Genomic DNA, 27319 nt, shown 5'->3' on the forward strand with positions numbered 1-27319 from the left:
AGTTGCCTCACATCATGCTATGAAGGACGTGGCCTTTATATTTTTATATACAACTTATTTGTATACTGTTTATCTGATTGCACTTATGAACTACAATGTCTTAACTAATTTTCATTGTTATTTTTCAAAGGTCAAAGTTCGTGAGTCTAAATTTGGGATGGCACTGGTTGTGGAAAGCTCTGAGGCAAGTGGAGGCTATGTGCTTGGGTTCAGAATTGACCCCGTGGAAAAGCTCCATGAGGTGCATAAAGAGATTTCAGCTTTGTACACTGTGTACTCTCAATGTCCTGTGTTTGGTGTGGAGTTCATTCTTCAGGACAAGGTATGTACATCGTTATTCTATGCATTTTCACTCAGATCTTAATGCAAGCAATTGGGTCTAAGTGCAAACCTAAATTTATTTCATATAAATATATTTTGCTTTCTTGCTTTTCATTAATCATTAACACAGCACTTGGTTTTATGTGAAAATAGATATTAAGGTGCTAAAAGCAATGCTTAAAGGCTTCTAGAGTTCAAGAAATAGACTATGATATAAATTTTTCCAGGACCCAAGAGGTCTGGAGGGTATGAACATGAACAATGTGCCACGGGCCTTTTTACTTGTTGATGCAGGCCAGGTAGGCAAATCAGCATCGTTTCACACTCAGACCAGTTTATGCTAGTGATGTAGATGAACACATGAAAGTACCTGTTGCCATGCACCAATCCATGAATGTTTGGTAATTCATGTGATGGTGAAACTATAAGGAATAAACATGTGTAGGCTATTTCATCATGTGGAAAATCCAGTAATTATGAACTAAAATTGAGTATCTGTAAAATACATCAAACATAAAATTTCTTTGTACATAGCTTGTTACTATCGACTTCATCTTCACTTTGAGAAATTCATCTTTACATGACACACTAATTAGAAATACATACAGGTCTGTAATCAATTGGACCTTCCTCAACTTGTTTTCATGAATATTGTATAGTAGTATTAAAAAACCTTCTGCCTTCCAGTCCAATCTGCAATTTATCTTTAGTCTGTGTTGTTCTAAATTAGCTGTGATGATCTAATTGGTTTGGAAAAAATATATATATTGTGGCTACTTGTTCATTCTAAGAATTACAAACTTAGAACATTACTTTAGTAATGCATATATTAACAATTAGTAAAACATCTCTTTTAAATCATACATCTAAAAATTACACATTTTATCCATTTCCATCATAAATACCATTTGAATAATCATAAAAAATTATACAAACATTCTTATTAATACCTGGATTTTTTGGGGATGAAAGGTATACTATCACAAAAATATATAATTTCATTATGAACATTTGTTTACCACTTTAATATGAGGCCACCTGCATGTGTTATCTCACATTGCATGGTCTCTCTCTCTTTTAATTTAATGTCAGTTCTTGTCCTCAAATTATATACTATCTTTTTTATTCACCTGTTTTAGTTTGGCTCACATTTTCACTTGCTTGATGGCTTATTTCTAATCATAAGACAAACTCGGACCTTTTTTTTCATTAATATAATAAATTAAATTATTTACATAGAGATGATTTAAGAGATATATGTATTGTTTTATTATATTCACTTTTCATTCCAATAAACCATTGAGTATTGTACAATCTATCACACCAGGCATACCTTCCATGAATTTAGACAGGAAAAATATACATGATATTGCCTGCAGTAAATAGTTGTAGATGGATGATAGAGAAAAAAATAAAAAAGCATTTCTGATTTTAACAATAAGAATGAAAACTTGAAGATAATGGTTACTTTTGTTTTAGTATGATATGCAGAAGAAGGGAAGAAAGTGCTTGTTAGTAGAAATCTTTTGCTGCAGGAGGTGGAAAGGTATGCATTAGCTAAGTGGGGAGCTGATGGTAAGAAGTGCAAGATTGCAGCAGTCAATGAAATATGTAATAATACTAATCAAGATAAAAAAAAATTGTTTAGGCCAGCAGTCCTTAACCTTTTTACTATCACACCCCTTCTAGGAATTTGTCCTACCCTCCACATCCCCCTTGCATTTATGCATACAATTCCCTCCCAGATTTAAAAAAAAAAAAAAGGCAATACCTTTGCATTTTCATAAGCTTCTCATTATTTGACCATATTATCATTAAGACAATAACAAATTCCTGCTTTTTTCCCAAGGCTTCATGCTCCCCCCTTGAAAATCACTGACACCCCCATAGGGTGGCACAACCCCCAGATTAAGAACCACTGCCTTAGATAAGAAACTGTGTGAGTTGAACCTTTCAGTATATGGGAACAGTTCAACTGAAAAAGGAAGAATATGAAAGCTACCTTGGCTTGGGGGAAAGATGTAAAATTCTTAGTTAAGTGCAATCCATGTATGTTCAATGTATGTAGAGAATATTGTAGTCAAGTGTCATTGAAGAAGGGTGGGACTAGCTGTCTGAGAGACTGTGTAGGAGTAAATAGTGTAAAAAATAGGAGAACTGGATGTATGATTAGCAATCCAAGCTGACTAACCTGTGTGTGGTGCACAACAAGATATAATTTACTTCCCACAAAAAATATATGTTCAATTACATGGGTTATAGATGAATATTGCAACAAACATTAACTTTTAGATGACATGGGCAGCAACAGAAAAAAATTGCAGTTTCCACCATCAGCTGTTTTTTATCTTTGACTGTTGATTGTGTAAACTGAAGCGTAATGGTACAGAATAAGTTGTTCATTCCAAAAGGCACAATAAGTCATTGTATTGAAACTGACAAACTATGTTTATATGTAGTTATCAACACAGCAAGTAGATTCTTGCAATTCCACCCATGAAAAAATGTACACCATGAAATCTAATATAGCAACCAAACACAGTAGTTCAAATTAGACATTTTATTTGAGATTTGTTTTTCTTTTCTTTTATGGTACATTTCTACAAATCATAATGTGCCATGAATGGAAGAAGTGAAGGATAAATGTGGTTTGTGACCTTTTCAGAAACTTTTCTTACTGTCAAGTAGGTATGTGCTCTTATTAATCATTTTCCTTTCCTGCTTCCTTTTTTAATAAAACTCAGGAAAAAAGTAAATTATGCAGAAATAAGAAGAGTACACAAAGATATATGAGAAAGATACTATAATCACCAACATAGTTCTTATAGCGTGTTTCTTATTTCCACAGCCACATACGGATGAAGACCGTTTGGATTTGCCCGAGATGGATGAGGAAGAAATTGATGAAAGTGTAAGTGATGCAGGTGATGTGTTAGCAACCTACCTTGCTGATGGCCACCATCATGACCTTGAACCCGTGTACAGTGCTGAGCTGGGACTAGCTGTGGAAAAGCTTAAGGATGGCTACACACTGCAGACACTCTGGGAAGTCATCCCAAGTTGAGGTCCAGCTCAGTTATTAATGGTGGTTAAGTTCAAATTTGAAAACATTTAAGTTCATCCAGATTTTTCAAAGCTATTACATTAGCAGTTTTATCAGTTTTTTTTTTTTTTATATGTGTGTGTATTTACTTAGTTGTATTATACAAGGTTCAAGCAGGGCTCATAGTGTCCTGTCTCCATATCTTCACTTATATTATTTTTCTTTAAAGCTATGTGCTGCAACCACTTCATCATTCAATGCATTCCCACTTTTCCACTGTTCTATGTGGAAAACTGTTTTTTCAAATATCCTTCACACACTGCCTCTTCTTAATTTTCTTTACATGTCCTCTTGTCCTTCCAGCTCCTTCTGTTACCAGAATCAGGTCATGCTTGTCTGTCTTTTCAATGCCATTAACTATTTTAAACAATGTTATTAGATCTCCTATCTCTCCTTTATCTTGTAAGGTTGGCAGTCCCATTTCCTTTAGCCTTTCTTCATATATTAGGTTCTTTAGTTCCAGCACCATCTTTGTTGCTATCCTCTAATTTTATATCCTTTTTCAAGCTTGGCAGCAACTCCACTGCTACATATTCCAACTGTAGACATATCATAATTTTTTTTCATCATATTCTTGTCCATGTACTAAAATGCCACCTAATATTAGTCAACAATTTATAGTTATTCCAAACATTTTACTAATGTGTTTCTCAGGGCTCAGACTTTCTTGTATAACCACTCCCAGATCTTTTTCCTCTTTAGTCTTCATTATTTGTTCCTCTCTCATCAAACAGTTGCATACTGGTCTTCTCCCACTCTTTCCTAATTCCATTATGTAACATTTCTTGGCATTGAATTATAACTTCCACTTCTTACTCCACTCAAATTTTATCTACATTGTCCTGCAGCTGCAAACAGTCTTCTCGGGTCTTAGTTACTCTTAACAATTTTGCATTGTCAGCAAACAAATCAATGTAACTGATCACTCCATACTGCATGTCATCTACATATACCTGGAACATAATAGGGGCTAACACTGACCCTTGTGGCATTCCACTTGTTACTTTACTCGAGGATGAGTATGTATTCTGATCACAGTTCTCATCTCTCTGTCCTTCAAATAATCCCCCATTCAATCTAAGGTTTTTCCTCTCAGTCCTCCTACATTCTCCAACTTCCAAAGTAGTCTGCTGAGTGACTTTATCAAAAGCCTCTTTTAACCCGTAAGAGGTCAACCACGTACATGTATGTGGAGTCTTTGCTTACTATCTGTGGTCAATCACGTACAAGTACGTTCACCCCTTTCTCGGTTTCCATGCGTTTGAAATTCCCTCCAGCTTCAATATTTATGTTTTTTAAAGTGTCTAGCATATATCAACACAGTTTCCCACCATTCTGACATAGGTTAGTCATCCCCCTCCCCCACCCCTCCCTGCCGCCTTAGCGTGACCCAAAAAAAACGGAGCGACATTTGGTATTACTGTCATGAATGTGATGTAGCTCTATGCATTGAGCCTTGTTTTGAAGAATATCACACCCTGCTGCAATACTAAAAAGCTTAGATACTGAAAGAAAAAATAATAAACAATATTTTGTGGTAAACTGAGCAAATTATTTTTTACATTATATTATTACAGTATTTACAAATATTTTTTTGTATTTTTCATTTCATAAAACATGGGTTAATTTATGAATATGTAACCATTATACACATGTCTCGTAGGAGAAAAATATCAATAAAACGATTAAAAAAGCCTCATTCAGAAGTTGTACGTCTGGCAGCATCACTGAGTGAGGTAAATTTAAAGCTCCAGCTGGACATTAAAAAATGGCAATTTCGAACTTTGACTCTTATTTTTACTTTTCTATGCTCATTTTGAGTTATATGGAATATAAAAAGAAAGTGGAATATTTGGTGACCTGGATGAGTATTTAGAGGTAAATCAGTGACCTCTTATGGGTTAATGTCCAGGTTCACAGTGTCCACCCATCCATTTCTGCTCTCCAGTCCTTCTACTACTCTTGAGTAGAAGCTTAGTAAATTTGGCACACATGATCTTCCTGTCCTGAACCTAAATTGTCTGTTTGATATACAAGTAATTTGTTTTTCTTCCAGATATTTCACCCATTTATTTTTTATAATAATTTCACATATCTTTCCCACAACACTTGTAAGTGACACTGGTCTGTAATTTAATGGTTCAGTTGACTTTCCTTTGAATATTGGCATTATGTTAGCTCTCTTCCATTCCAGTGGTACTCTCCCTTCCTTAAATGAGCCTGTAACCACTTCCCAAATTGGTATTAACAAATGATCTTTACATTCCTTTCGTGCCACAGACTGACACACCATCTGGTTCCATAATTTTTCTGACATTCAAATTTTCTAATAGTCTTCCAATTTTTTGCTTGTGCTCTATGATTTCCTGCAAGCTTGTACAATGCAATGTCCTATTTGATTCTGTAAAATCTTTAGTGAAAACAGTCTTGAAGCTCTCATTCATTATTTCACTCATTTCCTTTGTTGTTTGGTATGTCTTCCATCCTTTAATTATTTTTTTTATTGTTTCCTTATTCTTCATCTTACCATATATATACTTGCTCTTTCCTAGTTCCATTATGACATTTCTTAGCATTAAACTTCAATTTCCACTTCTTACTCCACTCATAAATTTTGTTTATATCTTCCTGTAACAGTGAATAGTCCTCCCATGTTTTGATAACTCTTAGCAGCTTTGCATCATCAGCAAATAAATCAATATAACTGTTTAACCTATTGTGAATGTTGTTTACATAAATCTGAACCATAATGGGGGCTAAAACTGACCCTTGTGACGCTTTATCCCATGATGAGTATGTATCTCTGATCACAGTTCTCATCTCCCTATCCTTCAAATAATTCCTAGTCCATTCTAACAAAGCTCCTCACAGTCCTCCTATGTTCTCTAATTTCCAAAGTACAGGGGATCCTCACAATTCAACGGGGTTTGAGGTGTTTTTCATCGGTCGAATCAGCATTTATTCGAATTGTGAAGCAATTTTTCCCATAAGATACTTAAGAATTAGGGGGGATAGGGACCAACTTCTAGACTAGACCCCCCTCAAAACATCACTATAATCTCTAAAAAACACTAATTTAGACTAAATCAGTACTATTAAAGGCTTCATTTGTATCTATCATTTTTTTATTAAACACATTATGGTGCTGTACAGTACATTTTTGGAAATAAAAATACTTGCATGATGCAGCAGTCTCACATTACTTGTCCCTGTTCTTCCAAATTGTTGATGCTGTTGATCTAGGGACACCCATTTGCACTGCAACAATATTGTCAGCTATACCTGCCTCACACTTTCTTGTAAGCTCAAGCTTATCTTTGAAAGGCAGCAAATTGTGCTTTTTATGGCTGCGGCTGGAGGTGGCTTTGCGCGGCATGGTCGAAGTGGCGTGGAGGCAGGATGAACGGCATTGTTTGGCCTGCCTGGACGACGGCTGAGGCGAGAGTGAGCCAGACGAAGCGATGCACAGGATAGCATTGGTTTACACTTCCGCCTGGTGGGCTGGCGGAGAATTTCGGGTGGCAGTGGATTTGAGCGGGTGGGTGGCGCATGAGATATAAATGTTGAATTGGCGAGTCAGTCGGTCGAACCTTGAGGATTGGGTATTAATTAACTGAGTTCAAATAAGCGATAATTCAAACTGCAAATGGTCGAATCACGAGGATTACCTGTAGTCTTCCATGATGAACTTTATCAAAAGCCTTTTTAATGTCCTGGTATATTATGTCCACCCATCCATCTCTGCTTTCCAGTCCTTCTATAACTCTCAGGTAGAAGCTTGATAAGTTCGATACACATGACTGTCCTATCCTGTGTGTGTATGTGTGTGTGTGTATTCACCTAGTTGTATTTTACGGGAGGGGAGCCTACGCTTGTGTTGTCCCATCTCTGTATCTCACTCTAATTTTCTCTTAAAGTCGTGTATAGACTTTGCACACACCACCTCTCTGTCCAGTCCATTCCATATATCTATCACTCTATGGGGGAAGCTGTTTTTCTTGAAGTCTCTTCTGTAGTTGTCTTTTCTGAGTTTAAGTCCATGTCCTCGTGTGTGTGTGTGTATTTACCTAGTTATAGTTTTACAGGGCCTGGGCTTTATGCCCGTGTGGCCCCGTCTCCATATCTACACTTATCCAATTTTTCTTTAAAACTATGCACACTCGTGCATAGTTCCTCACTCAAACTGTTCCAAGTCTCAACGCATCTTTGTGGGAAACTATATTTTTTAACATCTCTCAGAATCTTCCCTTCCTCAGTTTCTTACTATACGATCTTGTGCTTCTAATGTCATATTCTTCTCTCAGGATTAGTTTATCATTATCTACTTGATCCATTCCAATAATCAATTTAAAAATTTGTATCAGATACCCTCTCTCTCTCTCTTCTCTGTTAGAGGTTGGTAGATCCATAACTTTTAGTCTCTCCTCATATGTCATCCCTTTAACTTGTGGAACCATTCTTGTAGCCATTTTTTGTAGTCTTTCCAATTTTCTTATGTGTTTCTTTTTATGGGGAATCAACATAACTGCTGTATATTCCAATCTGGGTCTTATTATAGTACTTATCAATTTCTTCATCATTTCTATATCCATATAGTGAAATGCTACTCCAATGTTCCTTAGCAACTTATATGTCTCTCTGAAAATTCTATCAATGTGGCTTCCTGGTTGATTGTTTTCTTCCATCGTCACTCCTAAGTCCTTTTCCTTTTTTACTTTATCCAGTTCCACTCCATCTCCCATCTTATAGATTCCCACGGGTCGTCTTTCACTCTTTCCCATATCCATGACATGGCTTTTGTCCATATTGAATTCTATTTCCCACTTTTTACTCCATTCCCAGATCTTACTTAGGTCTTCCTGCAGTATTTCACAATCCTCTTTTTGCTTTATAACTCTGCACAGTTTCGTATCGTCCGCAAACGATTTATATAGCTGTTCACTCCTAGCATGTCGTTTATATTTATGAGGAAAAGTTTTGGCACTAATACTGACCCCTGCAGTACTCCGCTTTCTACTGCTCTCCACTTGGACTTCATATCTTTAACTATACTGTCCTTATTTCTCTCCCCCTTAAATAATTTTCCATCCATCTCAATGTGCTTCCTTTTAAGCCATCCTTCTCCTCTAACTTCCAAAGTAATCTTTCATGTGGCACTTTATCAAACACCTTTTTTAAATCTAAATAAATACAGTCAATCCATCCCTCTCTCTCTCTCTTGTACTTTATCAACTATTCTAGAGTAGAAACTCAATAAATTTGTTACACATGACCGACCTTTTCTAAAACCAAATTGGCTACTTGATAATAATTTGTCTTCAAGAAACTCAATCCATTGTTTCTTTATTATTCTTTCACACATCTTGCATATTACACTAGTTAGTGATACTAGTCTGTAATTTAAAGGTTCTTCCTTCCACTCTTATATATGGGAACCACCTCAGCTCTTTTCCATTCTACTGGTACTGTTCCATTTTATATCGAGCATTTTATGATGTATATAGGACTTGCAAGTTCTTCTCTACATTCTTTTAATATTCTGCCTGAGACTTCATCCAGTCCCATTGCCTTCTCCTCATCTAATTCTGTCAACTCTTTTACTTCAAGCTTAGTTACTTTAATTTTTTTCATATGGACAGTCTCTCTATTACCTTGTGGTCTTTCAAATTTGGATTCCTTAGTAAAGACCACCTGAAATTTACTATTTTTTAACAGTTTTGCCATACTTTTTGGGTCTTCCACCATCCCATTCTCTCCTTTTAACCTTTCTATTGTTTCTTTTTGCCTTATTTTTCCATTTATGAATCTGTAGAACAATTTCGGTTGTTCCTTACATTTTTCGACAATGTCCTTTTCATAGTTCCTTTCTTCTTCCTTTCTCACCTTAGCATATTCATTTCTTGCTGTTTTGAAGTTTTCCTTATTTTCTGGAGTTCTGTTTCTTCTCCACCTTTTCCATGCTCCATCTCTTTTCTCCTTTGCCCTAGCACACCTTGCATTAAACCAATCTTTCTTTTTCTTCTTTAGGTCTATACTTTGGGACATATTCCCTGACTCCTGTTTTGTATATTTCCAAAAATAAGTTATATATGTCTTGCATTGTCTCTGAGTTTTCCATCTCCTCCCAGTTTACGTTTTTAAAATAGCTCTTGAGGTTCTCAATATCAGCCTTTCTGTAATTTAATCGGTCTCCTTTGTATGATTCATCTCTATCTTCCTTTCCGTCTTCTATATCCATTTCTAATAATACATGGTCACTCTTTCCCATTGGGCACTTATGTCTTATATCATCGTTTATTTGTATATTCCCTGTAAAAACTAGGTCCAATCTCACCGGCAGTGGAAAAAATTAGGCAGGAGATCAGTGTTAGGCCGAAGGTTGGACCTTCTGAGGGCGACAGGGTGGCTTGGCCCTCTGTCGGGAAGAGCAGAGTGGGGAAGAGGGAGCAGGCGAGCCAGACGGGGAAAGATAGTAGTCAGGATGGGCAGAGATGGCAGGTTGCGAGGGGAAGGAAAGCGGAGGCAGTTAGGGAGGATAGGACTAAACCTGTTGAGTGTGAAAATAGGTTCGGTTTGTTGGAGGGGAGGGAGAGTGAGAGGAGTGAATGAAGTGGTTGTGGTGAGTGAAAGGAGAAAGAAGGGGGTAGAGGAGAGGAGGAGGATGGTTGTGCGTAGCACACCTCAGGTGTGTGTGGTGGGTGACTCTCAGGTTAGGTATTTAGATAGCACTTTCTGTGGGAAAGACAGGGATAGGAGGACGAACGTGTGTATGCCTGGTGCAGGTGTGAAGGCAGTGAGTGAGGAGGTGCAGAAGAGGGTTGGGGGGATGGAGAGGGAGGGTGTAGTAGTTTTGCACGTAGGTGGGAACGATGTCAGAGCAGGTGGGTCGGAGGAGTTAGTGGCAAGATTTCGGGAAATGTTAGGCAAGATAAGGGAGAGTGGTAGGAGTGTGTGTAGTGTCAGGAATCTTGCCTCGTGTGTATGTTAGCAGGAATGGTTGTCTAGAGCCATTGGTGTGAATGATCGGGTAAAAGGGAAGTGTAAGGATGTGGGTGTCAGCTTTGTGGATGTATGGGATAGGTTCTATGGGCGAAGGGATTTGTATGCTAGGGATGGTGTGCATCTGAGTAGGAAGGATGTGGATGTGCTGAGTGGATGTCTGGAGGGGGGAGTTGGGATGGAGTGTAGGGGGTGAGGTAGCAAATGCATTCCAGAAGAAAGATGCTAGACATAAATTAGATAGGATAAACAGAGATAGTGAAAAGATTAGGAAAGATTTCCAGGTGCAAATAGGAGAGAATAAGATTAGGATTCCAAATAAGGAGACAGCATCTAGGAAGGTAGCTGGACTTAAATGTTTTATGTAAATGCCAGGAGTCTTAGGAACAAGAAGGATGAGTTATCTAGTTATATAGTTGAGGAGGACTTAGATGTTGTATGTGTCACAGAGGCATGGGTAAATGAGGAAAAGTTTAGGGAAAATAGGAAAGAATATGAAGTAGATGGATACATTATGTATTTACACCAGAGAATTGGTAGGATAGGTGGAGGAGTAGTTATTTATGTAAAAAAATCCTTCATTTCCAGTCAGGTTAATGGTATTAAGGTAGATCACAGAGTAGAGTCCTTATGGCTGGATGTTAGAGTAAGCAAAAGTAAAGTTATTAGAGTAGGAGCTTTTTATAGACCACCTAACCAGTCAGCAGAGGTAGACAACCTTATGGTAGATGAGATAAATAGGGGGTGTACTAGTCAGACAATTATCTTAGGAGATTTTAATCTTAAGTCAGTAAACTGGGAGAGGATGGTAGGAGATGCTAGTGAAAATAAGTTTATGGAAAGTTTTCAGGATAACTATTTAGTGCAGATGGTAGATAAACCTACTAGGGGGAGGAAGGTTTTAGACATAGTACTAACAAATATTGAGCATTGTTTAAAGGAAGTTGAGGTAGGAACTTTAGCAAACAGTGACCATCATATAATTAGATTTATCATTAATTCCAGTAGGGATAATATAGTGAATAAGACTAGAGTCCCAAACTATCAGAAAGGCAATTATGGTAGGTTACGTCAGTTATTAGGAGAGGTAAACTGGGAAGATAGTTTTGGAAATAAAACTGCACAGGAGATGTGGGATATTTTTAAGGTTGTAGTAAAGGGTATAGTGATGCAGTGTATCCCTTACAAAGATATAAGGCAGAGAAACAGGAAGCCATTATGGTGGACTCATGAGATAGGTAGCCAGATCAGAGAGAAGAGGGCATACAGAGAGTTGCAGAAAAGTGGGAAGATGTAGATTTGATTAGGTACAGACAGGTCAGAGATGATTTGAGTAAGGTTATAAAAAAGTAAAAGGCAGGCAGAGATAAAACTAGCTAGAGCTGGGAGTAAAGATCCCAAAAATTATATAGTTATTACAAGGTCAGTGATAAAAGAAATAAGGATAGGATTGGACCACTCAGAAAGATGGTGTAGTAGTGGATCAAAATGAAGACATAATAGAATTATTGAATGAACAATTTTCTTCAGTATTTACTAGGGAAAGAATAGGAAATCCTGTTACAAACAGTGCGACGAGTAGTTTAAGAGCTTTAGAAAATATTGATATAAAACCGGGAATTGTTAGGAAATTTATTCTTGAACTAGACGATAGGAAAGCTAGTGGTCCTGATGAGCTACATGCCAGAGTACTTAGGGAGGGTGTAGACAGTATTTCTGAAGCACTTAAGTTAATCTTTGAAAGATCACTTAGGTTTGCTGAGATACCACAGGACTGGAAGTTAGCTAATGTTACTCCAATATTTAAAAAAGGTAGGAAGGATGATGCGAATAATTATAGACCGATCAGTTTAACTAGTATAGTATGTAAGATCCTAGAGAAAATCATTAAGGGTAGTATTTGGGAGCATTTAAATGAGAATAGATTAATTAGAGATACCCAACATGGCTTTAGATCAGGGAGGTCCTGTCTTACAAATTTGCTCGATATCTTAGAATATATTACCAAGGAGTTAGATGATGGAAATAGCATAGATGTTATATATCTAGATTTTAGCAAGGCGTTTGATAAGGTACCGCATAGGAGGCTAGTGTACAAATTGAGACTACATGGGATAGGGGTAGGTTAGTTCATTGGATTAGTGAATGGCTTTCTGATAGGAAACAGAGAGTAGTATTAAATGGGGCAATGTCTGAGTGGAAGGAAGTGGTTAGTGGGTACCCCAAGGATCAGTGCTAGGACCTCTTCTTTTCTTGGTGTACATTAACGATTTAGATATAGGAATTAGTAGCAAAGTATCAAAGTTTGCAGATGATACTAAGATAGCATGTGCAGTACAGGGTGAAAAGGACAATTACAGAATACAACGAGACCTGGACAGGCTGATAGCATGGGCAGACAGGTGGCAGATGGAGTTTAATTCTAAAAGTGTCAGGTTATGCATTTAGGTAAAGACAACACAAACTTTAACTATGAGATGGAGGGATGTTGGCTAGAGGCAGTAGAGGAAGGAAAGGATTTAGGAGTAATGATAGACAGGACTATGAAATTTTCAAAGCAATGTTTAGAAGCAAGAAATAGGGCAAATAGGATCCTGGGTTTTATAAATAGAAATGTTAGTTATAAAAGTAAGGAAGTGGTGCGTAGCTTATATAATTCCTATGTTAGGCCCCATTTAGAGTATTGCATACAGGCCTGGTCACCCCACTATAGGCAGGATATCAACATGTTAGAAGCAGTTCAGAGAAGAGCAACTAGGATGATACCAGCATTAAAGCACCTGGAGTATAGAGATAGATTAAAGGAATTAAACATGTTTTCATTTGAGAGATGTATAAGAGGGATATGATAGAGTTATTTAAAATGTTCTCAGATACAAACTACATAGATGTGAGATCTTTCTTTACCTTAGAGGAGGAAGTAGGACTAGAAATCATGGCAGGAAGATTAGAAAGCAAGGCTGCAGGTTAGATATAAGAAAATATTTCTTTAGTCATAGGGTGGTAGACTTCTGGAATGCATTGCCAGAGACGGTTGTAAATAGCACTAGTTTGACAATGTTTAAAACAGATTAGATAAGCACTTAAATTTATTAGATTTATAATTATGTATAGCGCTGCATGATAGTTTTTATAAGAAATTTACTATAGTTAAACAAGACATGATCCCCATGTATGGGGATTACAGATTGTAGAGGAATTCGCTGCAGGACTTAGCCCTGTTAATGGGCCAAATATTTAGAATTAGTATATAATGTATTGTGTACTTGTAAGTGTATCTTTAAGTACTGATGACGAGGTCGCTGTGCGACTGATACAGGATAACCTAGATGGGCCCTGGTGGCCCTTTGTTATCCTATTATTTATGTTATGTTATGTTATCGTTTCCTCTGAATCTTGTGTTTTCTTTTACTCTTTAGACCATGATATTATCTATCATTAGGTTCAGGAACCTATCTCCCCAGGCTTCTTCCCCCATACCACTTTCATAATTTTCCCAGTCCACCTCCTTACAGTTGAAATCTACTAATATCACTTTTCTCCTCTCTTTAATGATTCTTGTAAGACTCCTTATTGTGTCATTCAAGTCTTTATATTCTTGATTGGTCCATGAATTTGTTTTTGGTGGCACATATGTTCCAATGATTGTTAACTCCTTTTTATTAATATGTATCTTAATATACAGTATTTCTGATTTTCCTTCCCCAAAATCCACTTCATTTACTACCATCTCTTTCCTTAACATCATCATGACTCCTCCTCCACTTTTACCCACTCCGTCTCTCCTCCATATATTATACCTTTTATCTATGTCTATTTTTATTGCCCCATTTAACTTTGTTTCCACTAGGCATACAATATCTGGTTCTTCTTTCTTATGTAATCTCTTAATTCTAATTTACTTGATAAAACCCCATCTATGTTCGTATACATCATTTTTAATCTCTTGTTCTTATAATTTTTAGTTAAACTTGCTCCATTTTTTTCTCTTCCTTCTCTTTTATATACCATTTCCTTATCCTGTCTCCTATAATTCTCCCCCAAAAAATGCCTTCTTCTCCTCCTCTGACCTTTCATTATTTTTTTCTCTTGCTTCTGCCACCAGTTCATCGTGTCTCTTCCTTTCCTCCTCGTTTCTATTTTTCTTTATATATATATATATATATATATATATATATATATATATATATATATATATATATATATATATATATATATATATATCTTTGCAACCTTCTGTTTCTCTGAGTATTGTTTTTCTATACAGTATTTCTTCTGTTGCTGCTTGTGATTTTAGTAGTATCTTAATTGGTCTCACTGTTCCTTCTTGATATCGTCCCATTCTATGGATTTCTTCTACTTCCTCTTCTATGTTCTGTCTATCCTCGTCATTTAGATGTTTTAGTAAGTCTTTTACTGATTTCATTTCGTCCTTTTCCCTTCTTGGTCTATATTTAACATTTTTTTTCTTTCAGGCCAAAAATAATTACACTTTTTTTTCTGCAATTTCTCTTACTAAATTTTCTTTTTTCTTCAGGACTCCTATCATTTTGTTTGTCATATTTTCATCTCTTTCTTTTAACTGTTCTTGAAATACTTCCTGAAATGATTCTTGTCTTTCTTATATTGGATTCTCCATGCATGTACTTTTTTTTTAATCGTCTTTCTGCACAGTTTTGCATCGTTTGCAAACAGATTTATGTAGCTGTTCACTCCCTCTGGCATGTCGTTTATATATATGACAAAAAGTACTGACGCCAATACTGACCCCTGTGGCACTCCGCTGTCTATTGCTCTCCACTTGGACTTCATATCTTTAGCTATCGTCCTTATTTCTCTCCGCTTCAAGTAATTTTCCATCCATCTCAATGTGCTTCCTTTTAAGCCACCCTTCTCCTCTAACTTCCAAAGTAATCTTTCATGTGGCACTTTATCAAATGCCTTTTTTAAATTTAAATAAATACAGTCAATCCATCCCTCTCTCTCTCTCTTGTACTTTATCAAATATTCTAGAGTAGAAACTCAATAAATTTGTTACACACGACCGACCTTTTCTAAAACCAAATTGACTATTTGACAATAATTTGTTGTCTTCAAGAAACTCAATCAATTGTTTCTTTATTACTCTTTCACACATCTTGCTTATTACACTAGTTAGTGATAAAGGTCTGTAATTTAAAAGTTCTTCCTTCCTTCTGCTCTTATATATGAGAACCACCTCAGTTCTTTTCCATTCTACTGGTACTGCTCCATTTTCTATTGAGCATTTTATGATATTGTATATAGGACTTGCTAGTTCTTCTCTACATTCTTTTAATATTCTGCCTGGGACTTCATCCGGTCCCATTGCCTTCTGATCTAATTCCATCATCAACTCTTTTATTTCAAGCTTGGTTGCTTTAAGGTGGAAATTCGATGACTCGATATCAATATCGGTTTTTTGGCTCTCCCATTGCTATTTTTTCACTGAATTCAATAATATTTATACACAAGGTGTACGTTTATGGTGTACATCTTCAGTGTTAATTTGGTACAGAAATGTGGCGTAGTTTTTTTGCAATAAATATTTTTTCGGCGATAAGAAAATAATTCAAAATACCATTATAAAATCAAAACTAATAACAGTGTGGCAATTTCCTCTTAACCACATATAATATACATAACAACAAATAAATGTCAGCATCGGCATACACATAACCTATGTTATAAAAATTTCATTACACGCCAAATTGTTACCTTTTTTTTCATAAAAAAATTTGAGTTTATAAGCCTGTTGTAAATTTATTTGAGTGAGTTCATGCATTATCATGCTGGCATTTGTTAAGATGAGGTTGTTGATCATTTTGCTGCAAAAAGTTTTGAAATTGACCAATTACTGAAAAAGTTATTCAACAATATATGCTGAAAAACTGAAAGTCGAGAAAAACGCATTTTTCTGTGAACATCTTCAAAACCCCCACATAACTCACTCCAATATGTACCAAACTCAGATATGTATTTACATAATCCCTTGACAACTGTTTACTGGTATCTGTTTAGATAGTTTCAGGCCATGTTACATCATGAATGTCTCTATATAGCCTCTCTGAATGGTGAGCTCACTTGCCTGTCAGCCTTACAGGCTCCTGGTCCCTTATTATCATATTAGAATATATAACATATCACTGATAGGTTCTGAATGGTGAACAACACTGTCACATTTGTCACATCAAGATTTATAGTACAATCAAACAAATAACTTGTCACTTTTATGTGATTCCTTGCACATTCACATTTCACCAAATTGAAAATTGTTTGCAGTCTTTGTAATGATATCACTAACAAGGCACTATCCTCACTAGTTTGTGAACTTCACTCTCTCTGGTGGCAGGAGACTATGCCTGTAGCTTCAAGACACTATCATCATTCCATAAGCCTCCAGTACTACCACCACGTGTCTCAGGCTCCTCACTTTCTTCTCTTTTCCACCTTTTCAAGGCTTTCTGGCTCTGTTTCAACCTGAGTCTTTCTTTTACCACTTACACGTGGCATTGTCACAATTTACTCAACACTGTAAAGTACGATCAACAGGTAGGCTGCAGGCACGCACACTTCTAAGGATGTATCAATCTACTGAGGATTTAGCATCTTCCTCACCCGCTGCCTGATCCTAAACTGTCACAAGTACATCACGCATAAAACAGCTCAGGAAATAAATACAAGCAAAACAAAGACTAGAAGAAAAAGGCGTTCTTTGTATTTAAAGGCCGCCCTTTAAACCCGCCATTACCAGGTAAGCAGTGCTTATGCCTGGCAACTTCGGCCATAGCTTCCTCTCTCAGAGACGAACCCAACTACCAAGTTTCCAATTTTTCAATTTTTTTGACCAAATTAACGAATTTCCCCCTTAATCTCTTTCATATGGACAGTCTCTCTATTACCCTGTGGTCTTTCAAATTTGGATTCCTTAGTAAAGACCTCCTGAAATTTACTATTTAACAGTTCTGCCATATTTTTTGGGTCTTCCACCATCCCGTTCTCTCCTTTTAACCTTTCTATTGTTTCTTTTTGCCTTATTTTTCCATTTATGAATTTGTAGAACAATTTCGGTTGTTCCTTACATTTTTCAACAATATCCTTTTCATAGTTCATTTCTTATTCCATTCTCACCTTAGAATATTCATTTCTTGCTGTTTTGAAGTTTTCCTTATTTTCTGGATTTTTGTTTCTCCTCCACCTTTTCTATGCTCCATCTCTTTTCTCCTTTGCCTTAGCACACCTTGCATTAAACCAATCCTTCTTTTCTTCTTCCTTAGGTCTATATTTTGGGACATATTCCTTGACTCCTGTTTTGTATATTTCCAAAAATAAGTTATACTTCTCTTGCACTGTCTCTGAGTTTTCCATCTCCTCCCAGTTTACGTTTTTGAAATAGCTCTTGAGGTTTTCAATATCAGCCTTTCTGTAATTTAATCGGTCTCCTTTATATGATTCGTCTCTATCTTTCTTTCCCTCTTCTATATCCATTTTTTAATATTACATGGTCACTCTTTCCCAATGGGCACTTATATCTTATATCATCGTTCATTTGTATATCCCTTGTAAAAGCTGGATCCAATCTCGCCAGCTCATCGTTTCCTCTGAATCTTGTGTTTTCCTTTACTCTTTGGACCATCATATTATCTATCATTAGATTCAGGAATCTGTCTCCCCAGGATTCTTCCCCCATACCACTTTCATAATTTTCCCAGTCCACCTCCTTACAGTTGAAATCTCCAACTAATATCACTTTTCTCCTTTCTTTAATGATTCTCGTTAGACTCCTTATTGTGTCATTTATCATGTCTTTATATTCTTGATTGGTCCATGAATTTGTTTTTGGTGGCACATATGTTCCAATGATTGTTAACTCCTTTTTATTAATATGTATCTTAATATACAGTATTTCTGATTTTCCTTCCCCATTCTCCACTTGATTTACCACCATCTCTTTCCTTAACATCATCATGACTCCTCCTACTCTTTTACCCAATCTGTCTCTCCACCATAATTATATTATACCTTTTATCTATGTCTATTTTTATTGCCTCATTTAACTGTTTCCATCAGGCATACAATATCTGGTTCTTCTTTCTTTATGTAATCTCTTAATTCTAATTTACTTGATAAAACCCCATCTATGTTCATATACATCATTTATAATCTCGTTCTTATAATTTTTAGTTAAACTTGCTCCATTTTTTTCTCTTCCTTCTCTTTTATATACTATTTCTTTATCCTGTCTCCTATAATTCTCCAAAAAAATGCCTTTTTCTCCCCCTCCGATCTTTCATTATTTTTTTCCCTTGCTTCTGCTACCAGTTCGTTGTGTCTCTTCCTTTCCTCCTCATTTCTATTTTTCTTTATATATATATATATATATATATATATATATATATATATATATATATATATATATATATATATGGTGGGTGATGGAAAGAAACTCAGGAGTAGCAGGAGTATTTTATTTCTCCAACGTTTCGCCCATAGGGCTTCTTCAGAGAGAATGACAGGCCTGTAGGCAAAGCAGTATATATATAGTACAAGTGGATCACGTCGTGGTGCGCTGGAAAGTGGAGTGCGCTGATTGGTCTCTTCCAGGTGGCCTCCCAGTAGCTGAGATGGTGAGCTGCGCTTCTTGGATAGGCAGACAAATCCTTCCCTGTGGTTTGTGGTTTCCTCCTCTGTGGTGATGTAAGCTGCCTCGACTGTTTTCCTATCCTCTTCTTTAATCCTTTGCGAGGGTCGTCGCTCCTACCCAGTTTGGTAGGTGGCCTTTGTCCCGGCGTGCACCACTAGCGAGTTAGAGGTCCTGTGGTGGCGCATGTCATTTTTATGTTCATATATCCTCTTCTTCAGTCCTCGCCCTGTTTCGCCAATATAAGACACGAACATCCACTGCACGGTATCTTGTAGATAACGCTGTCCTCGTTTTCTGCTCGTGGATTGTTGGTAACGATGTCCTTTGTTTTCTTCCCGCAGTGGATTATCCTCAGGCCAGTCCTCGCGAGTAGACATATCTGCCGTCCTCTTGATCACGGCACACCAGGAAATCCTCTTCCTTCTTGCTGGATTTTCTTTCTTTTCCAAATTTCCTCTGCTTTCCTCCTCAGTTTTAGGAGCATGCCTGGTGGATACATTAACCTCTTGAATGCTTCCACGATGTATGCGCACTCATCGTGTAAGAATTCATCACTGCACACTCTGAAGGCACGTAAGAAGAACCCTATTACTATGCCTGATTTGGTTTTCATATCGTGCCGTGAAAAGAAGTGGACAAAATCATCCTTGTTAGTGGGTTTTCTGTATACGGAAAATATCGCTTTCATTTTTTTTTTTTTTTTTTTTTTTTTTTGCCTACAGGCCTGTCATTCTCTCTGAAGAAGCCCTATGGGCGAAACGTTGGAGAAATAAAATACTCCTGCTACTCCTGAGTTTCTTTCCATCACCCACCAACCCACCTGTTCCACATTGTTACAATATATATATATATCTTTGCAACCTTCTGTTTCTCTAAATTTTGTTTTTCTATGAAGTATTTCTTCTGTTGCTGCTTGTGATTTTAGTAGTATCTTAATTGGTCTGTGTGTGTGTGTGTATTTACCTAATTGTATTTACCTAATTGTAACATACGGGAAAAGAGCTATGCTCTGTTGTCCTCTCCATATCTATTAATGTCCAGCTTTTTCTTAAAATCATGAATATTCCTTGCGTTGACCACTTCCACGTCTAAACTATTCCATGCTTCCACCCTTCTATGAGGGAAGCTATATTTTTTCACATCTCTCCTATAAGTGGCCATTTTTAGTTTTTTCCCATGCCCTCTCGACATTCTTCCATTCCACATACACAGATCTTCCCTATCCATTTTTTCCATGCCAATCATCACTCTGTATATTGCTATCAGGTCTCCTTTCTCTTCTGTTTTCCATTTGGAAGTTGCATTCTTTTCAGTCTGTCTTCATAAGTCAAATCTCTTAAGTCAGGCACCATTTGTGTGTGTGTGTGTGTGTGTCTGTGTGTGTATTTACTAGTTGTATTTACCTAGTTGTAGATTTACAAGGCCTGGGCTTTATGCTCGTGTGGCCCCGTCTCCATATCTACACTTATCCAATCTTACTTTAAAAGTATGCACACTCGTTGCAGACACTACTTCTTCATTTAAACTGTTCCACGTCTCAATACATCTTTGCGGGAAACTATATTTTTAACATCTCTCAGACATCTTCCTATTCTCAGCTTTTTCTATGCGATCTTGTGCTTCGGATGTCATATTCTTCTCTCAGGATCAGTTTCTCATTATCCACTTGGTCCATTCCGTTGATCAATTTATAAAGTTGTATGAGATCCCCTCAGTTTTAGGAGCATGCCTGGTGGATACATTAACCTCTTGAATGCTTCCACGATGTATGCGCACTCATCGTGTAAGAATTCATCACTGCACACTCTGAAGGCACGTAAGAAGAACCCTATTACTATGCCTGATTTGGTTTTCATATCGTGCCGTGAAAAGAAGTGGACAAAATCATCCTTGTTAGTGGGTTTTCTGTATACGGAAAATATCGTTCATTTTTTTTTTTTTTTTTTTTTTTTTTTTTTACAGGCCTGTCATTCTCTCTGAAGAAGCCCTATGGGCGAAACGTTGGAGAAATAAAATACTCCTGCTACTCCTGAGTTTCTTTCCATCACCCACCACCCCACCTGTTTCACATTGTTACAATATATATATATATCTTTGCAACCTTCTGTTTCTCTAAATTTTGTTTTTCTATGAAGTATTTCTTCTGTTGCTGCTTGTGATTTTAGTAGTATCTTAATTGGTCTGTGTGTGTGTGTGTGTGTGTGTGTGTGTGTGTGTGTGTGTGTGTGTGTGTGTGTATTTACTAGTTGTATTTACCTAGTTGTAGATTTACAAGGCCTGGGCTTTATGCTCGTGGCCCGTCTCCATATCTACACTTATCCAATCTTACTTTAAAAGTATGCACACTCGTTGCAGACACTACTTCTTCATTTAAACTGTTCCACGTCTCAATACATCTTTGCGGGAAACTATATTTTTAACATCTCTCAGACATCTTCCTATTCTCAGCTTTTTCTATGCGATCTTGTGCTTCGGATGTCATATTCTTCTCTCAGGATCAGTTTCTCATTATCCACTTGGTCCATTCCGTTGATCAATTTATAAAGTTGTATGAGATCCCCTCAGTTTTAGGAGCATGCCTGGTGGATACATTAACCTCTTGAATGCTTCCACGATGTATGCGCACTCATCGTGTAAGAATTCATCACTGCACACTCTGAAGGCACGTAAGAAGAACCCTATTACTATGCCTGATTTGGTTTTCATATCGTGCCGTGAAAAGAAGTGGACAAAATCATCCTTGTTAGTGGGTTTTCTGTATACGGAAAATATCGCTTTCATTTTTTTTTTTTTTTTTTTTTTTTTTTTTGCCTACAGGCCTGTCATTCTCTCTGAAGAAGCCCTATGGGCGAAACGTTGGAGAAATAAAATACTCCTGCTACTCCTGAGTTTCTTTCCATCACCCACCAACCCACCTGTTCCACATTGTTACAATATATATATATATCTTTGCAACCTTCTGTTTCTCTAAATTTTGTTTTTCTATGAAGTATTTCTTCTGTTGCTGCTTGTGATTTTAGTAGTATCTTAATTGGTCTGTGTGTGTGTGTGTGTGTGTGTGTGTGTGTGTGTGTGTGTGTGTGTGTGTATTTACTAGTTGTATTTACCTAGTTGTAGATTTACAAGGCCTGGGCTTTATGCTCGTGTGGCCCCGTCTCCATATCTACACTTATCCAATCTTACTTTAAAAGTATGCACACTCGTTGCAGACACTACTTCTTCATTTAAACTGTTCCACGTCTCAATACATCTTTGCGGGAAACTATATTTTTAACATCTCTCAGACATCTTCCTATTCTCAGCTTTTTCTATGCGATCTTGTGCTTCGGATGTCATATTCTTCTCTCAGGATCAGTTTCTCATTATCCACTTGGTCCATTCCGTTGATCAATTTATAAAGTTGTATGAGATCCCCTCTCTCCCTTCTCTGCTCCAATGTTGGAAGATCCAGAGCCTCATATGTCTCACCTCATATGTCATTCCTTCAAATTCTGGAACCATTCTTGTAGCCATTTTTTGTAGTTTCTCCAACTTCCTTATGTGTTTCTTTTTATGAGGGGTCCACACTACTCCTGCATATTCCAATCTGGGTCTTATTATAGTACTTATCAATTTCTTCATCATTTCTTTGTCCATGTAGTGAAATGCTACTCCAATATTCCTTAGCAAATTATGTCTCTCTGAAAATTCTATCAATATGGCTTACCGGTTGATTGTTTTCTTCCATTGTCACTCCTAAGTCCTTTACCTTTTTTACTTTCTCCAGTTCTACTCCATCTCCCATCTTATAGATTCCCACGGGTCATCTTTCACTCTTTCCCATTTCCATGACATGGCTTTTGTTCACATTGAATTCCATTTCCCACTTTTTACTCCATTCCCAGATCTTACTTAGGTCTTCTTGCAGTATTTCACAATCCTCTTTTTGCTTTATAACTCTGCACAGTTTCGTATCTGCAAACAGATTTATGTAGCTGTTCACTCCTTCTGTCGTTAATATAAATGAGGAAAAGTATTGGTGCCAATACTGACCCCTGTGGCACTCCACTTTCTACTGCTCTCCACTTGGACTTCATATCTTTAACTACCATCCTTATTTCTCTCCCCCTCAAATAATTTTCTATCCATCTCAATGTGCTTCCTTTTAAGCTACCCTTCTCCTCTAACTTCCATAGTAATCTTGTAAGTGGCACTTTGTCAAACGCCTTTTTTAAATCCAAATAAATACATTCAACCCATCCCTCTCTCTCTTGTACTCTATCAACTATTCTAGAATAGAAACTCAATCAATTAGTTACACACGACCGTCTTTTTCTAAAACCAAATTGACTATTTGATATTAATTTGTTGTGTTTAAGGAACTCGATCCATTGTTTCTTTATTATTCTTTCACACATCTTGCATATTACACTAGTTAGTGATACCGGTCTGTAATTTAAAGGTTCTTCCTTCCTTCCGCTCTTATATATGGGAACCACCTCAGCTCTTTTCCATTCTACTGGTACTGTTCCATTTTATATTGAGCATTTTATGATGTTGTATATAGGACTTGCTAGTTCTTCCCTACATTCTTTCAGTATTCTGCCTGAGACTTCATCTGGTCCCATTGCCTTCTCTTCATCCAGTTCCTTCATTAACTCTTTTATTTCAAGCTTGGTTACTTTAATCTCTTTCATATAGACTGTCTCTCTATTACCCAGTGGCCTTTCAAATTTGGATTCCTTAGTAAAGACCTCCTGAATTTATTATTTAATAGTTCTGCCATACTTTTGGGTCTTCCACCATCCCGTTTTCTCCTTTTAACCTTTCTATTGTTTCTTTTTGCCTAATTTTTCCATTTATGAATCTATAAAACAATTTTGGTTGCTCCTTACATTTTTCGACAATGTCATTTTCGAAGTTCTTTTCCTCTTCCTTCCTCACCTTAACATATTCACTTCTCGCTGCTTTGAAGTTTTCCTTATTTGCTGGATTTCTATTTCTCCTCCAACTTTTCCATGCTCCATCTCTTTTCTCCTTTGTCTTGGCACACCTTGTATTAAACCAATCTTTCTTTCCTTCTTCTTTAGGTCTATATTTTGGGACATATTCCCTGATTCCTGTTTTGTATATTTCCAAAAATAAGTTATATTTGTCTTGTATTGTCTATGAGTTTTCCATCTCCTCCCAGTCTACATTTTTAAAATAGTTCTTGAGATTCTCAATATCAGCCTTTCTGTAATTTAATCGGTCTCCTTTGTATGTATCGTCTCTTATCTTCCTTTCCCTCTTCTATATCTATTTCTAATATTGCATGGTCACTCTTTCCCAATGGGCACTTATATCTTATATCATCATTCATTTGTATATCCCTTGTAAAAACTAGGTCCAATCTCGCCGGCTCATCGTTTCCTCTGAATCTTGTGCATTCCTTTACTCTCTGGTCCATCATATTGTCTATCATTAGGTTCAAGAATCTTTCTCCCCAGTCTTCTTCCCCCATACCACTTTCATAATTTTCCCAGTCCACTTCTTTACAGTTGAAATCTCCTACTAATATCACTTTTCTCCTTTCTTTAACAATTCTCGTTAGACTCCTTATTGTGTCATTTATCATGTCTTTATATTCTTGATTGGTCCATGAATTTGTTTTGGTGGCACATATGTTACAATGATTGTTAACTCTTTTTATTAATATGCATCTTAATATACAATACTTCTGCTTTTCCTTCCCCCATTCCATTTGTTTATCACTATCTCCTTCCTTAACATAATCATGACTCCTCCTCCTCCTTTACCCACTCTGTCTCTTCTCCATACATTATACCTATTATCCAAGTCTATTTTGATTGCCTTATTTAGTTTTGTTTCAGCCAGGCATACAATATCTGGATTTTCTTTCTTTATGTAATCTCTTAATTCTAGTTTACTTGATAAAACCCGTCTATGTTCGTATACATCATTTTTAGTCTTTTGCCTTTATCATTTTTAGTTAAACTTGTTCCACTTTTTTCTCTTCCTTCTCGTTTATATACCATTTCCTTATCCTGTCTCCTAGAATTCTCCAAAAAAATGCCTTCTTCTCCTCTTCTGACCTTTCATTATTCTTTTCCTTACTGCTGCTGCCAGTTCATTGTATCTCTTCCTTTCTTCCTCATTTCTATTTTTCTTTATATAGATATCCTTGCAGCCTTCTGTTTCTCTAAGTTTTGTTGTTCTATATAATATTTCTTCTGTTGCTGCTTGTGATTTTAGTAGTATTTTAATTGGTCTCGTTTTTCCTTCTTGATATGGTCCCATTCTGTTTATTTCTTCTACTTCCTCTTCCAAGTTCTGCCTATCTTCGTCGTTTAGATTCTTCAGTAGGTCTTTGACTGATTTCATTTCTTCTTTTTCTCTTTTGGTCTATATTTTATATTTTTTCTTTTATTCCAAATACGACTACACTCTTCTTTTTTCTGCAATTTCTCTAACTAAATTTTCTTTTGTCTTGAGGACTCCTATCATTTTGTTTGTCATATTTTCTTCTTTTTCTTTAAGTTGTTCTTGAATCACCTCCTGAAAATCAGCCTTATCTTTCTTATCGTGGACTCTCCATGCTTGTACTTCTTTTTTAATCACGTTCTGTACTCTTTCCTCTTCCTTGTTTACTAGATCTTTCAGCTTCTCTTTTTCTTTCTCGGCTTTACCGAGTCCTTCTTCCATCTGCTTTTTGTAGTTAGCTACTTCCTTTTTTAGTTCTTTGTTTTTCTCTCTTAGCCAAGCTTCGTTTTCTTCCACTTTTTTTATCCTTTCTCTCAGTTTTAAAAACTCTTTATCCTGTTCTTCATTCACTTTCGTTTCCATATTCTCCTTTATCAATTTATCTAGTTTAGTATATTCAATATTTAACACTCTCTTTAGTAGTGAAGTAGTCGTTGTATCGAAGCCTTCGAATACACGCTCACCCTCACCAGCATAGTCATCATCAGCTTTCATTCCTTCTCTAATCTCATGTCTGTATGTGTGTGTGTGTATTTACCTAGTTGTAGTTTTACAGGGCCTGGGCTTTATGCTCGTGTTGCCCCATCTCCATATATACACTTATCCAATCTTACTTTAAAAGTATGCACACTCGTTGCAGACACTACTTCATTTAAACTGTTCCACATCTCAATACATCTTTGCGGGAAACTATATTTTTTTTAACATCTCTCAGACATCTTCCTTTTCTCAGCTTTTTACTATGTGATCTTGTGCTTCGAATGTCATATTCTTCTTTCAGGATCAGTTTCTCATTATCCACTTGGTCCATTCCGTTGATCAATTTATAAACTTGTATCAGATCTCCTCTCTCCCTTCTTTGTTCCAAGGTTGGTAGATCCATAGCCTTTAGTCTCTCCTCATATGTCATCCTTTCAAATTCTGGAACCATTCTTGCAGCCATTTTTTGTAGTCTCTCCAATTTCCTTATGTGTTTCCTTTTATAAGGGGTCCACACTACTCCTGCATATTCCAATCCGGGTCTTATTATAGTACTTATCAATTTCTTCATCATTTCTTTATCCATGTAGTGAAATGTTATTCCATTATTCCTTAGCAAATTATATGGTTCTCTAAAAATTCTATCAATATGGCTTACCGGTTGATTGTTTTCTTCCATCGTCACTCCTAAGTCCTTTTCCTTTTTTACTTTCTCCAGTTCTACTCCATCTCCCATCTTATAGATTCCCATGGGTCGTCATGTGTGTGTGCTTCATTGTTTGATCTGCTGCAGTCTCTGACGAGACAGCCAGACGTTACCCTACGGAACAAGCTCAGAGCTCATTATTTCCGATCTTCAGATAGGTCTGAGACCAGGCACACACCACACACCAGGACAACAAGGTCACAACTCCTCGATTTACATCCCGTACCTACTCATTGCTAGGTGAACAGGGGCTACACGTGAAAGGAGACACACCCAAATATCTCCACCCGACCGGAAAATCAAACCCCAGTCCTCTGGCTTGTGCATACATGCATGTGCATGTGTGTAGGACAGGCATCAGCCAAGGGCAACATAACTATGATAAAAGTAAAAGACCCACCTAGGTGTGGGTCTCCTAACAGAGTAAAAACTGGTCATCTAAAATTAAAGGATGTGTCTTGAAACAACTCTCTATAAAGATTTTGAGTCATTAGAAGGAGGAAATACAGAAGCAGGAAAGCTGTTTGGTAAAATCTAAAAACTAAGTTCCTAAAACTAACTGTTAACAAACATCAAAATGAGGCAT

At 36.8% G+C, this 27319-nt stretch overlaps 2 protein-coding genes across 2 annotated transcripts in view; one reads left to right on the forward strand and one right to left on the reverse strand.

The window, feature by feature from the left end:
- Window positions 1-3385, forward strand: part of LOC123504862 (Bardet-Biedl syndrome 5 protein homolog) — a 51328-nt gene extending 47943 nt beyond the window's left edge. Inside the window, exons 5-6 of the mRNA XM_045255766.1 lie at window positions 131-322; window positions 3170-3385. Of these exons, the coding sequence (XP_045111701.1) occupies window positions 131-322; window positions 3170-3385 (408 nt within the window). The remainder of the gene's footprint in view (window positions 1-130; window positions 323-3169) is intronic.
- Window positions 1-27319, reverse strand: part of LOC123504859 (glutamate-gated chloride channel alpha-like) — a 294033-nt gene that overhangs the window by 235280 nt on the left and 31434 nt on the right. The window lies entirely within an intron of this gene.

Source organism: Portunus trituberculatus, chromosome 17 (genome assembly GCF_017591435.1).
Source record: "Portunus trituberculatus isolate SZX2019 chromosome 17, ASM1759143v1, whole genome shotgun sequence".
NCBI lineage: Eukaryota > Metazoa > Arthropoda > Malacostraca > Decapoda > Portunidae > Portunus > Portunus trituberculatus.